The sequence below is a fragment of the Drosophila pseudoobscura genome, chromosome 4 (assembly GCF_009870125.1).
Source record: "Drosophila pseudoobscura strain MV-25-SWS-2005 chromosome 4, UCI_Dpse_MV25, whole genome shotgun sequence".
In the NCBI taxonomy this organism is placed as follows: Eukaryota; Metazoa; Arthropoda; class Insecta; order Diptera; family Drosophilidae; genus Drosophila; species Drosophila pseudoobscura.
This window is the reverse complement of record NC_046681.1, coordinates 25,812,157-25,825,450: the sequence shown is the minus strand read 5'-3', so window position 1 is coordinate 25,825,450 and position 13,294 is coordinate 25,812,157. Positions and strand designations below refer to the sequence as shown.

General features: G+C 40.9%; 3 protein-coding genes across 3 annotated transcripts; 1 reads left to right on the top strand and 2 right to left on the bottom strand.

Moving 5' to 3' along the window:
- The first annotated feature begins 1,702 nt into the window (after positions 1-1,702).
- LOC4817048 (fibrous sheath CABYR-binding protein) lies at positions 1,703-3,349 on the top strand. The gene is made up of 2 exons (XM_001356849.4): positions 1,703-2,842; positions 2,900-3,349. The coding sequence occupies exons 1-2, from the start codon at positions 1,945-1,947 to the stop codon at positions 3,109-3,111; spliced, it is 1,110 nt and encodes a 369-aa protein (XP_001356885.4). The 5' UTR covers positions 1,703-1,944; the 3' UTR covers positions 3,112-3,349.
- A 1,839-nt stretch (positions 3,350-5,188) lies between these two features.
- On the bottom strand, positions 5,189-7,372 carry LOC4817384 (G surface protein, allelic form 168). The gene is made up of 5 exons (XM_001356847.4): positions 7,198-7,372; positions 7,028-7,129; positions 5,637-6,524; positions 5,389-5,584; positions 5,189-5,318 (listed from the first exon to the last, which is right to left on the bottom strand). The coding sequence occupies exons 1-5, from the start codon at positions 7,274-7,276 to the stop codon at positions 5,312-5,314; spliced, it is 1,272 nt and encodes a 423-aa protein (XP_001356883.4). The 5' UTR covers positions 7,277-7,372; the 3' UTR covers positions 5,189-5,311.
- Positions 7,373-8,820: 1,448 nt separating this feature from the next.
- On the bottom strand, positions 8,821-11,225 carry Mur29B (Mucin related 29B). Its single transcript, XM_015180796.2, has 4 exons — positions 11,021-11,225; positions 10,148-10,257; positions 9,182-10,082; positions 8,821-9,113 (listed from the first exon to the last, which is right to left on the bottom strand). Exons 1-4 carry the CDS (start codon positions 11,082-11,084, stop codon positions 8,911-8,913), a joined length of 1,278 nt encoding a protein of 425 aa, XP_015036282.2. The 5' UTR covers positions 11,085-11,225; the 3' UTR covers positions 8,821-8,910.
- Positions 11,226-13,294: the final 2,069 nt, after the last annotated feature.

Here is a 13,294-nt window from a genome sequence, read left to right as displayed (position 1 = left end):
AACTGAACTACGACAAGATGAATGTCGAGGAGAAATGGCATCAGCGACAGCGAACCAACCTCGGACAGTTGATGCGTGATCATGGATTGGGGATGGTTCAAAAAAGCACAGCTAAAGAGGAAAGCAGCGAGCCAACCGAGTCCGAGTCAGAATCCGAGGATGGGGTGGAGCGACCGGAAGACTACAGAAAGATCGACATGAATTAGTATTTAAGAAACCTTTCTTTCGTAATATTTGTATGGTGTTCTCTATATTTCGAGAACTAATTAACTATTCATCGTAAAGATCGTATGAAAGAGATTGGGATTCCCAATCAGACTATATGGAAGAAACAGAAATTTTGTAAAATTTATTTACCCTTGATAAAAATATATTACTTAACACTTGAGACACGCAAAACACATATATAAAACTCTTTAATGAATCTCTTGGTTACACAAATCCTTGCTAAACTCCTGTGTGTATGTATACTATTAGCTGGCTATCTGTTTTGTCCATAATTTACAAATCAATTAGAAATGTATCTTCGTAGAACTACAGACAGTACAGATCATATGTGTGTGCGCTGACTTTCGAACATTTTGATGATACAATTGGAGTGGGACTACAAAGATATAGACTGTCGAAGCCAGAACAGAGGAAGACTTACAAAACAGAGGGAGCTAAAACTTAGAGTTAACATGAGTGAACATACTCTTACCATTGCTAAGACCATGGTTATAATATTTGTGTTATATTAATAATTATTGTTGAGATATTATGGGTGATATTACGAGTATTTGGGCGAGAGAGAGACAGAGAGAGCGCGAAATCACCAAACCCACTGTTGGTGATTGAATTGGTTGCAAGAGGCGGTTGAAGAGTTGAAGGTCAATGCCTGGGAGGCAGTGGACTCACCAATGGACACGGCACACGACAGCTGGTTGGTGCAGTCCTCGTAGGGCAAGACCCCGACCTCACCCAGGGTCTGGGCGCACTCGGGCAGGGCAATCGAGTCGCAATGGTAGCAGACAATGGCCCGAACAGAGTGCAGCGAGCCTATTGTTAGAACCGACATGTCATCGTATTATTGGAAACCAATTAAGGCCTGGGAACGGACTTACGAGACAGCAGCAGCAGCAGGAGGAGAGGTGGTTTATTCAGACGAACCATTCTAGAAACGGACCTGCATGATAATGCATGGGCTTTGTTTGCACATTAAAATTTATAATCTACGAATATTTTACGACTTATCAATTTGCAGAATAATGAAATGATAGTACTATTAGTTCTAGTGAGAAGGATAAGCCATGGGCAATACTCGTAAAGAGATTTTTAGTGAATCCCCAACTGCCAAAAGAATAGGACAGAACAAAGCACATTTGTCTGCCATATGCATAATGACATGTTCCATAATGTGACACACATATGCCTTGACCCCATTATCGGTGTAACCCATCTGGCCATCGAAAGGTTCACATCATCAATAATTCAGTCGGTGGGTACGGTGGGGTACGGGTCCCGTTCCGCATTCATTGCAAGGATGTCGAGAGCGGCTCATAAGCGGGCACCCGCTTGGCACCCCCGCCCCCGTCCAATATCGATTTAATTTAGAGCTCGGATAATTGCGTGACAATCAAGGGATTCTAGTATATGTATGACCAGTATGACAAGGCAATTTAGTGGAAACCTCTCTCAGTAGACAGAAAAACAGCAACTGGACAGGAACGACAACGAACTCATCTAGGGCAGCACTTTGTTGGCTTTACGTTACCGATTGCATTGCCAGTGTTTGCAGAGCTCTCCAGAGCTGGCGGATAAAACGATATCGCTGAAGATACTCGTGCATAAACATCCAGATAAAGCTCCCTCCCGTGAGGTCAAGTGGGAGCTGTATTTCGCGGAAACTGTAATACCCCCTCAGAATCAGACGATCCGTGAAGCTACAACCGATCACTAGCCACCATGCAGACGAAGCAACTTCTCCTCTGGATCGCACTGACGGTCCTCTTGCATTGGACCGAGGCTCAGGAGGATAATATCCATGAACTTAGCGTGAACGCAGCCACAGAACAGACGCCTGAAATGGAGGCAGGGACTACGTTGTCGGAACCAAAAGAACTGAAGTCATCTGAAATGCAGGAACAGAATGATAAAAACTCAACAGCAAACGAAAGCGGAGATGACAAGCCAAAGGAATCTTCAATGGGTACAGCCGACATGCCTTCATCGGGGGAACATTTAGATCTGGGTCCACAATCAGAAGCGGATAAACAGCCGGAATCGTCCATGGGTTCTGCAGATATGCCATCATCAGGCGAACAGTTAGATCTGGGTGGCCAATCAGAAGCGGATAAGGAAGAGCCACCAGCTGAGAAACCTCCAATGGATACAGAGGATATTCCTACTAAAGAGGAAGAAAAAGATCCGGATGAACCTTCAAAGGGAACATTGGATATTCCTTTTGCAGGGGAACAAACAGAACCGCCAATGGGAGAATCAGAAATTCCTGCCCATCCAAAACCCGTAGAATCAGAGCACACAGGAACATCAACCGAAACAACCGAATCAACTGAAAATACCGATAAGGATAAGCCAGCAACAGAAACGGAAGCACCTCCGCACCCTCCTGCTGAGGATTACCAAGACGATGCACCGCATGAGGAACCAACAGAGCCCGCTCCGGCAACCACCCAACCTACACCTGCGACCACCACACCCCCCCCAACCTCAGCTCTACCCGTACCACTATTTCCATCAATAAGTTGCTTCAGCTGCAGCAACTGCAAGGAGAAGCCCAAGAATCGAACAAAGTGCGCTTCGACTCCGGGAAAACGTAATGGGTGCCTAACTTTCGTCAAGAGTAAGTACCGCCTGGGAGTGTGATCGACGTGTCCACTAATATCTTCCACTGCTTTAGATGATGAAAAGCTTGTGCTGCGTGGCTGCATTTCCGAACTGGCGGAGAGTGGCCACAACTACTGCAAATCGAATGCGAAAGGCTGTGAAATGTGCTACGAGAACGACTGTAATGCCAAGGAGGTGACGCTGTCGAATGCGGCAGCTGCTCCTCTGCTGGGCAGTGCCCTTATCTGGGGAATTTGTATACTTAGGTGTCTGGTGACGATGTAGGAACCCCTCGACTCTGAGTCATGACCGTTTTAAAATTCTATTGAAATCGATAAATATGATAAGGGAGGAGAGATACGCCATGCACATTTAAATCAATTTCGTTCGTGAAAAGCTTGGTGGAGTATTTGATTCATTTTAAGCATTACCGGGTATACTTTTAGAAAAGTTTATTTCAAAAATTGTTAAGTAAATGATTAATAAATGTACATAATGCAGCAAAATGAGAAACATGAATGAAAAAACGATTCGGAGAGTTTAAATAAAGTCTATCTTGTACTCATAAGTCCTTGTAGATTCTTAAATTTTACAAATAATAAAACAAATTAGCTACTGCTCTGAAGATTGATTGAAATATCATGATTTCACAAACACTTTCCGATCGATTCTTCGTTAAACTTACAGCTCCATAACATGGTGATCTTTTCCTAAGAGCTCTGTTCCTAAATGTAGCCAGATATCTTTTAAAGTTGGTTTTACATTAGTCTCCTTAGTTATATGTATATAAATAAATCGAGTGATGTGCCAGAAATCATTAATATTGGATAATCTCAGATCAATTCCTGCTAAAAAATGAAAGAACGAGTTCCTAAAACACATCACCCCGTCTCCTGGGTATCGTATAGTAGTGGCCATAATACAAATTTTCATTCCGACTTTTTTTTTTTTTTAATTGTTCAATGTCCAGAGGGACCCCATATCGATTTAATTAGGACTTCGTTGTTGGTGTTCGTATAGTTGCTTGTCAATAGGGGATAAGACCAGAAAATTTCAATGAGTTTTGTTTCAGTCGCGGTTCAAACATCAACAGATAGGAAACAAAAGCAGTATCAAACCGCGCTACGATTAAAGGATATCACTGACCAGAATGTGGCTGAATAATTTGTTTATCTGGATTACGTTGATGGGGCTATTGCACAGGCCAAGCGAAGGGATCTCAGTGGGACATTTAAGAGATATTGAAACTTATCCTGACCCCACAAAACCAACCACTACTCTAGCAATACCCAATACATTGCCTATATCTTGCTTCGTTTGTGACCCCAAAGTTGATGAAAACTGTTCCGTAAAGCTTACAAAACGAACAAAATGCTTTCCGAGAGACGGCAGGGAGAATTCCTGCATTATCGTTTACATGAGTAAGTAGGATGCTTTCAGGGTGGACAACATAGCCAATGATATGACCTCATCTCTTAGGGGCCGAAAATATTACCAGCCGAGGCTGTGAATTCGAGTTGGTGGGTAATTCCGCGAAATACTGCCACGGAAACATCTTTTGCTCAACGTGCTCCCAAACGGACTGTAATTCCATATACGTGCCTACAAAACCTTCATCTAAGCCAGGTGGTTACTCGAACTCTGCCCCCCCATTGATGGGCAGGGCCCTAATCATTTTGGCCATTTGTTTAATCAGTTTTTTGGTGAATGCTTAGGAACACTATGAGTCATGGAAGTTACAAGTGTATTTGTGAGCAGAGTTTCAATTATCGCATTTTCATTCTCCTGATAGTATATCAGTATATTTATTGTTCTTGAATCTAATACATATTAAAAATTATAATCAAAAATGCTTGATATAAAAATTTACTCGCGATTATTGATCCAAGTTTTAATAAAATGTATATTTAAACGACCGGAGGTAAAAATTTTTCTTGTAAATCAAATTAAGTCTACATACATATATAGAAAATCATACAATATATGTATAAATATCCAACCTACGATAAGGTGTTCATTCAATAATCTTATCGTTGACTACGGAAAAATTACGAAAGAGACTTAAACTATATTTGAACTATATATTGCAATGAAAATCGCAGTTACTCTCATGGTTGTGCAGCTCTTCAAAATATTCCGAATCGGGAACGGTTTATTTTTAATTGAAAACTAAAAAGATTTATTGGCCTGCATGTTCGAGTTCATAGAATGCAGAACAAAGCGATTTCCTAATCAATTGATAAGGCATGTTTTTATTTATCTAAATATTTATTATTTCCACAGACAGACAGATAAGATGTACGATGTACAATTTCTGCAAGAAATCTTCAATGTACGACTATAATACAGAAAACATTTCAAATAATTTGGTATACATTATGTACAAGACTTTTATTTGTGATAAAACAAATATTCCTAACTATTATCATAATTATTTTACGTTTTCCTTTGGGGGTACGCCTTACTCATAGGCCAAGCGCCGTGATTAGTTTCTGTAGATACCATGTGGAAAACGAAAATAAAAACAATGCCAATGGTTTTCGGTTTTGTCATGGGGCTTACAGGGTGTATCGAAGGGCCAGAACGAGCCCCACAAGGAGACCCACACTCAGCTTTTTGAGGGTGTCTGCTCCGGAGAAGGGCACCTTATTGCAAAGGGACGTCGTGCACTGCACGCATTCGTGGCTCTTCTCGTTAACACATTGGTACTGCATCAGTTCGCTGGCCTGATCGAAGCAGCCGCGTATACCGGCTCCATCTGGTAAACGAAAGGTTAGATAACGAACATATGACCAACAAATAAAACTTACTCCAATATCCGTAGAAGCAATTGTTGGAGGTGCAAGCTGTTAAAGGAGCATCAACGCCGGCCTGGCACTTGGCATCGGTGAGAGTGCTGCACATCGCACACTGGAACTCAACGGCCTCGGCAGCCACATTGCAGTTCGCCTCCGAACATTTTTTGCAGCTGTTCTCCGTGGTGCAGGCTCCCTGCTCGGCGGTGAGACAACCACGCGTCACAGTGCCATTGTTTAAGGTGTAGCAGCCGAGATCCTCCTGGTTGTAGGTGAGTTTACCACAGGATTTGGCAATGGTAGTATTCTGTTCCGCGGCACAATTGGTGCACTCGATGCAGGTACCGGCATCCCGTTCGTAGGCCAGATTGTTGCAGCTCGTCGTGTTGCAAATGACGCAGCTCGTATCCGTGCTGCCCACCTGGCACTTGGCCCCTGCATCCGAGGTGCAGCCACGTTGCATGGCAGTGGCGCTCGTTCCGGTCATGTAGCACTGAGCGCTGACAAGCTCACAGGCAGTCAGCGAGGTGATGGCAGGTGTGTTACAGGTCTCGCCTGTGCAGCTGTAGCACTGGAGGCGTGTCGTTGGGTACATGCCCTCGTTGCAGAGGGCCGTATTGCAGGATGAACAGGTGTCCGGCTTGGCATCGGTGGCACAGGCAGAGCCGCACTGGCGCGTCACCGTCTGGTTTTCGTTCACCTGATTGACACAGACCTGATCCGTCGATCCGCAGACCACATTGTATTTGGTATCTGTCACATTCGATGAACCGCACTCGGCCTGGCCCAGGCATTGCTGGCAAACGAGGTTCGTGTTGCACTTGTCGCTGTTGCAACTATTGCAATTGAAACCACTGCAGTTGGCGTCACCGGAAAGGCAGCCGCGAGTTATGTTTCCAGGCTCTGGAAGTACATGCCCGCGAAAAAGTGAAGTGTGAACTCTCAAAAGCGAATATCAGTTTAATAATCTCAACCACCCCAACGAGTTAGTAAATCGTTTATGGCGGCTATCATTGATACCCCTAGCCGATAGCATACTGTTGATTAAAATTTCCCTTTGTTTCGAAATTATTGGTTTCACAGTCAGCAGAATATGAGTAAAAAGAGCGCCTAACAGGAGTCTAAGAATTACCTAACCATATTCGCCAAAAAATTGGTTAGCTCTGCTTAATATTATTTCAAATTCAAATATTCAAAGATGCTATCTTTCATTCCTGATACGATATGTTGGTCTTTGTTGGCTATAACTGTTTCAACAAAACCCCATTTTAATGGATCAGATTAAGCTGTTTAAACAGTAACATATTTCTATTTCGCCATTGTACGTACAAACACTTTCCTGCACATTGAACGAGTATGTGTTGCGAGTCTTATAATCTGTCATGAGTCATAGGTGGGGTACTAACCTGCAGAAGTAAAACAATCATTTGTGCAGTCCACGGTAGAAAAACTTGCGGGATTTTTTAGGCAATTTTCACCATTGTCAGTTGATGTGCAGTTATAGCACTCTGCAGTGGTTAGAAAGAAAATAATTTAGTGTTAAGTTCGAACCCACGTTTCGTTTGGGCCAACTTACGTATGGCCAGACAGCTGTCCAGCTGGCTGAGACCGAGGGCGGCCACTATCAGAGCGGTGAAAAGTGTATGACTACCCATGGTTATTCTTTTTCTTTTAGTTTTGGTATAGCGATCCGATCGGGTGTTGTGCTTGCCTCGACCAATTTTGGTTAACTGTCGGCCAAAGGGTTCGGTATCACAAATGCCCCTAATCAATTTCACTTTAACACACATGCTTATCTCTTTTTATGTATGTATTTCACAAGCATTTCTGTTTTCTTTTCTACTGATAACTTCAATACACTTTTGCGATAATTTACGAATATATATACATATCTGTGTGTACATATAGAATGGTATATGATAAGTAGCAGCTTTGAATTTTATTCACAGTTGCGGTTAGAGTCGGAAGCTTTCACAGACCATTGAAAAACCATTGACATTAACCCATTGTCAGCCAATAAGCTCACAATATAGAATGAAAGAATTGGGCTATAGCTAATCTTGGATTTTGATCGAAATAGTTGAAACTAATTTGTATTTTAATTATGTTTTTGTGCCAACTCTATTTAACCCTTCAATAGGCGCTTTAAAAGCTTAAATCCTAGAGTAGAAGAAGCTTTTTTGGTTTGTGTACTCTCTAGTGTATCTAGTTCTATAGATACTATGAGCTTTGCAGTTATAAATAAAAGGTACATTTCAAATTATTATAATTTGGAGGATATAATACGTATATTCATTTTGATATAATTGAATATAAATATTATCTATATAATGATATATGTACTAGTGTGTATGTAATATGTAGGCTTCGGATGAATCCATAGTCGGGTGGATTGTCGCGGTCGTGATCGCTGGGGGTTCGGAGTCAGTAAAAAACGTCCGTTTACGTTTTTAATGGTTGCACATTAATCAGCATTTTTATTAATTTACGAAGGCTGGAATTTTTCCAGAAAAAAACCGCTCACAAAGTACATTAAGGCTAGGTAGGGTAGTAGGATTTAGGGACGACGAGAATCGAACGTAAGCACTGATCCTTAGTATAATCAGTGCTGACAATATTAACTTCCAGAGAAACATGAGGGACTTAGTGCAATTTTTGGTAAATTGATTAAAATTCTCTGAAAATATGAAAGTGCTATATGTATATATTAGTCTTGCATTTATTGAGTTAGGTGTTAGCCCAGCTGAGTGATCTTTACCCTCGACCATCCGCACCAGACAATTAATCAGAATCAGAACAATCTTAGACAATGGACAATAACTAAGATATAGATAAGGACGAAGAAATTTTGATAATAAAAAATAATAATATCTTATGGTTTCTTTTCTTTATTTATGATCCGTAAACGATCATTTTGATTAGATAAGGTTCCACGAAACTAGCGAAGTTTCAACGTCTTTCCTAAATAAAACATTTGTCGATGATTCTTTTTGCGAATCGTGTGAATTGTGTGGAATCTTTCATTCGGAGAGATCAAAAAGTTCACTTTTCTGTTATATTTTTTATTGAATGGCAGTCGAAAAAACTCATGTTGATTGGCTATTGATAGTTGAGTGGCTATTGGGAAAGGAGTACTATAAAAAGGAAATACTTGCAGAGTTTTTGTGGGACTGCTTTTATTAAGAATAATTCCAGTCAATGGTTTTAAATTTTGTATTTAATAGTATTTAATAATCAATATATAATACAACTTATGGAAGTTCACACCATCACCCCTCAGGAACTGTTTCTAGAAGAAGTTCTTCGCACCCACCACCAGGAGTAAGAGCAACATGCCCAGAGAGGCGCGTTGACTGGTGCTGCCGTTGCATCGATCTTCAAAGCAGAGCTCGCATTCATCGTCGGTAGAATTACTCGGAAGACCGACTTCTTTTCGTACCGCCTCACATCCACTCTGACCATTCGATACCCGAACACAGCCGAGATGTTTCACTGTAGGAATGAAAAAGGGAGATGTGGTTCAGTTCAAAATTACGTGTGGTTCTGTGGTTTTTACATACCTTCACCCATCATAATACTGTAGCAGGCAGTCAACTTAATAGTACCATCCGTGTCCCTTCGAGCACGGGAAATGGTGCGATAGTTCTGGAGCAAAACATCTGTGGCCATAGCAGCCAACGTTTTGCTACGACTTGCGGAGTCGGTAGTGGAATCAGTTGGGAAATCGGTTGAGGAATCTGTTGAAGAATCGGTTGAGGAACCGGTTGACGAATCGGTTGAGGAATCCGTTGAAGAATCGTTTGAGGAATCGGTTGAGGAATCTGTTGAAGAATCGGTTGAGGAACCGGTTGACGAATCGGTTGACGAATCGGTTGTGGAACCGGTTGTGGAACCGGTTAAGGAATCGCTTGTGGAATCGCTTGTGGAATCGCTTGTGGAATCGCTTGAAGAATCAGTTGGAGAATCTGATGATGAATCGGTAGATTCAGAATTGGTTGATTCAGTTTCAGAATTGGTAGAAGAATCAGTTGCAGTATTGGTTGATGAATCAGTAGATTCATTAGTTGAAAAATCGGTAGTTTCATTAGTAGAAGAATCGGTAGATTCATTAGTTGAAGAATCGGTAGATTCATTAGTTGAAGAATCGGTAGTTTCATTAGTAGAAGAATCGGTAGTTTCATTAGTAGAAGAATCGGTAGTTTCATTAGTTGAAGAATGGGTAGATTCATTAGTTGAAGAATCGGTAGTTTCATTAGTTGAAGAATCGGTAGTTTCATTAGTTGAAGAATCGGTAGTTTCATTCGATGTAGAATCAGTCACAGGATTGGTGGAAGAGTCCGTGTTAGAATCGGTCGATCCACCAGCTGTAGAACCGTCCGATCCATCAGGTGTAGAAGCTGTAGATCCATCAGGAGTAGAAGCTATCGGAGCTGCCGTTGTAGGATCGGTTGAAGGTTCATCCTAGAAAGAGTAAGAACAGTTAGATTATTATTAAAATAATTTTCCCTGGCAGAATGGTTTCTTACCTCTGTTGTCGTATCGGTTGGCGCATCATCCGCATTACAGCTAACCACATTCACAAATTCCAGATCGTCGCACTGGCTGCCGATGCACTCGTAACATTCCAGGGCATTTGCTGCAGGGTAAATAAAATGTAAATCAGGGTATACAGACTGCTTAAGGGCCAAAAAAGATATAGATTGTACTGCTGTCGTGAATAGTCACGACGTCACCAAAAAGCAGGGAATGTTTTATCAAAAACGATCGATAGCAGCGATCTTCCCATCACTTCCCTTATATGAGAACCTATTGGACACGTTTTTGGAAACAGCATAAATATCTCTACATAATTTTATGACCCCTTATCGGACAGCAGCCTTTGTAGTTGGTATATTAAGCTATTCCATATCGATAAAGTACGATATATACGTTGCTCGTGTGGGAACTCATAAAATATCACTGAATATATCTGGATACTCAATTAAAAGATATTATTTGAAGTTTGATAATGCTGTTCTGATGAAATAATCGTTCGAACAATTTTTTGAGGTGCAGGAGAGCTTTTTATGAGTCAGTATAAAATATATTTTCCAATATTGTTTATGCCTTCGCAATTTTTTCATTGAGGTTAGAAGCTATTGGTGGCACAAAACTAATTACAATAATGGCACTGGCCATGGCATATTCTTCACTGGAAGTCGGTGCAAACATGGCTGATAAGGAGACCGAGCCCATGTTCTCTCTGTCACAAAACTAAAACAGTCCATAGAATATGAAGTAATTTCCATTCCTGACATTGACACGCGATAAATCAATCATTAAATTTCAAGTCTAAATTATTCTATTATTTTTGCACTGTGCACTGGATACTTAGAAATTTGTTAATAAGTAAGGCGCACCTTTCCAAAGAGTGGATGAGGCGCAGAACGCCAGTAGTAGGAAGGTAACAGGGAGCGAACGCATTTTGCGAGTATTTTTCTATTATTCTATTAACCGAAGGATCCTGTGAGTGTGTGAATGATCCTTGGATGGAGGCAAAGAGCAGTCGAGAAACGAGAACAGTACCGCACGACGCCTGAATGGGAACTACCAATTAAATATAATGTTAACATGGCTTTTTTATCATTCACAGTTCGAGCCGCCGCCCTCACTGATAAGCGATAGCAGCTCAGCAGAGGCAGCAAGCCCCAAAAGCGGAGCTGGGCAGAGCAGCACAGAGCAGTAAAGAGGGGAACAGCATTCAGGCATTGTATTGTTCTAGGTTGTGGACGGACGGAACTGCCCCGAATCTGCCCATCATTTTGTGTGGGCCACCTTCCTGTTGATAAGGCGGTCATACAAATCCAGATAGCCAATGTATATGATTGGTAAAATTTTACGATTCTTTGGGCCATTCACTTCCTCAGGATACTAACTCGAGTGGTTTATTATTGGGTTTTTGTCCGTTCCTAGAACTTATAATTCGATTAGATATAGATTGAATGTGCGCAAGCAATTAACTGGTTTTGGCACTTCTGGAATTTTTAAGGAACCTTCAAAGACGGCCAAACCCATGACACACAAAGCACTCCCCACTTAATTGAGATATGTTCACCTTTGGCGGAAAGTTCCAGATAAAAACTTTATGGTCCCCTAGATATTCGCATACACCATAGAGACCAATTGGCGGCATGCAGACGACTGTCCTACGCTCGAGGATATCTAGAAAATCTTTGCTTGCTTAGTATTTAATTTATTGCGGAAGATATCTAATCAGTCTAATCGATTTCTAAGGCATCTAAGTCGGTGCCAGGCTCTATGGCTGTTGCTGAGTAATATTTAACCAAATAAATGTGTGGACGTATAGTACGTTTGTGATAGGCAAATGTAGAAACTAAATATTTTGCAGTCATGTACATATACATACGTGTCTGCTTTGGTTGCGAACCTTTGGCCAATTGAATATCAAACTTCGATAAAGGAACGAAACCACACTGTCGGTTTGGTGGAATAAAGATTAATACTCGTACATTTATTTGCAATGATTCATATTATTTTTTGGACAGCAGCCTAATAGATGAGAATGGTAATCATATCATCCATACCAGTGCACGGGACTTTTTTTATAGGAATTTCTGTGTGACTAAAGATCTAAAGGTTTGACCTACGCAATATAGAGCTCTCTCTATGTGAAACACCCCGTTTTCTATTGATTAGACTTAACCTGACGACTCTAGATCGAATCATAAGTTGATTTGTCACTCATGAAACATTACTAATTACTTGTAAGTTTCAATTTTATCTGTAAAACACTTGAGATATGTCTTTAACAATGGGAATTCCATGTTGAAGTGCGCGGTGCGCCTGCTGGTCCGTAAAATACTTGAGCATTTTAGTTGAACCTACTTATCAGCCGCTGTAGTATTTATATCGGGGCCATAAAGCGATCCTAATGATTTACGCATGGTCGCGATGTATTTTCATTCAGTGTGGCCAAAAAGTACCAAAATTTGTATAATGAAATCTTATCTTATCGATTTGAAGTCTTTTTTGTTGCCTTGTGTTTGATTTTTGTTTTTCGGTTTGGTTTTGTGGGACTTTTTGTTTTGGGTTTGTCTTGGACAAATTTGTATAGCACAAATGGCCTAAAAGTATGCCTCCGCATGGGTTCTGGTTCTGCTTCTGTTATCGGAGCTGTTTACACAACGAATCAAAACGGAACCATCGCGTATACGCAACGTTTTTCCTCGCGCGTATACGTGACATTGCTATTGAAGTGCAAAAGTGATTCCCCAATGCATTATTCCAGAATGCATTACTTATTAATCATCTAAGAATCTGATAAGATTACCGTCGATGTAGTCATCTAGCCACACCAATATGTATCTTAATTTCGGTTGTATTTCAATATAAAATCCGCAAACGATTATTATCTGTTTGCACTGCAGATAAGATATATGTATATCCTCGCCATAGTCATCTGCAAGTTTATTCTTTCGGCCGTAGTTCAGGAAATGATAAGGTGATGGCTACAAAATTGCAAAGCTGTAATTGTTGGATTCAAATTTAAAGGAATGGATTACCATTCAGCGTTTCATTTAGAAAGGCCAGTAAAAAGGACAGGGCTGCCAAACAAAAATAATAGTTATATATATGAATAAAAAAAAAAAATATCCAACGAACATACTCGTAGA

Excerpts from the sequence above, each read along its gene's own strand:
- LOC4817048 (XM_001356849.4), top strand. The coding sequence starts at position 1,945 with ATGCAGACGAAGCAACTTCTCCTCTGGATCGCACTGACGGTCCTCTTG. Across the intron at positions 2,843-2,899 it reads GTGCCTAACTTTCGTCAAGA|ATGATGAAAAGCTTGTGCTG; the intron begins GTAAGTACCGCC and ends CCACTGCTTTAG.
- LOC4817384 (XM_001356847.4), bottom strand. The coding sequence starts at position 7,276 with ATGGGTAGTCATACACTTTTCACCGCTCTGATAGTGGCCGCCCTCGGT. Across the intron at positions 7,130-7,197 it reads GGACAGCTGTCTGGCCATAC|AGTGCTATAACTGCACATCA; the intron begins GTAAGTTGGCCC and ends TAACCACTGCAG. Across the intron at positions 6,525-7,027 it reads TGATTGTTTTACTTCTGCAG|AGCCTGGAAACATAACTCGC; the intron begins GTTAGTACCCCA and ends ATGTACTTCCAG.
- Mur29B (XM_015180796.2), bottom strand. The coding sequence starts at position 11,084 with ATGCGTTCGCTCCCTGTTACCTTCCTACTACTGGCGTTCTGCGCCTCA. Across the intron at positions 10,083-10,147 it reads CAACCGATACGACAACAGAG|GATGAACCTTCAACCGATCC; the intron begins GTAAGAAACCAT and ends TACTCTTTCTAG. Across the intron at positions 9,114-9,181 it reads CAGTATTATGATGGGTGAAG|TGAAACATCTCGGCTGTGTT; the intron begins GTATGTAAAAAC and ends TCATTCCTACAG.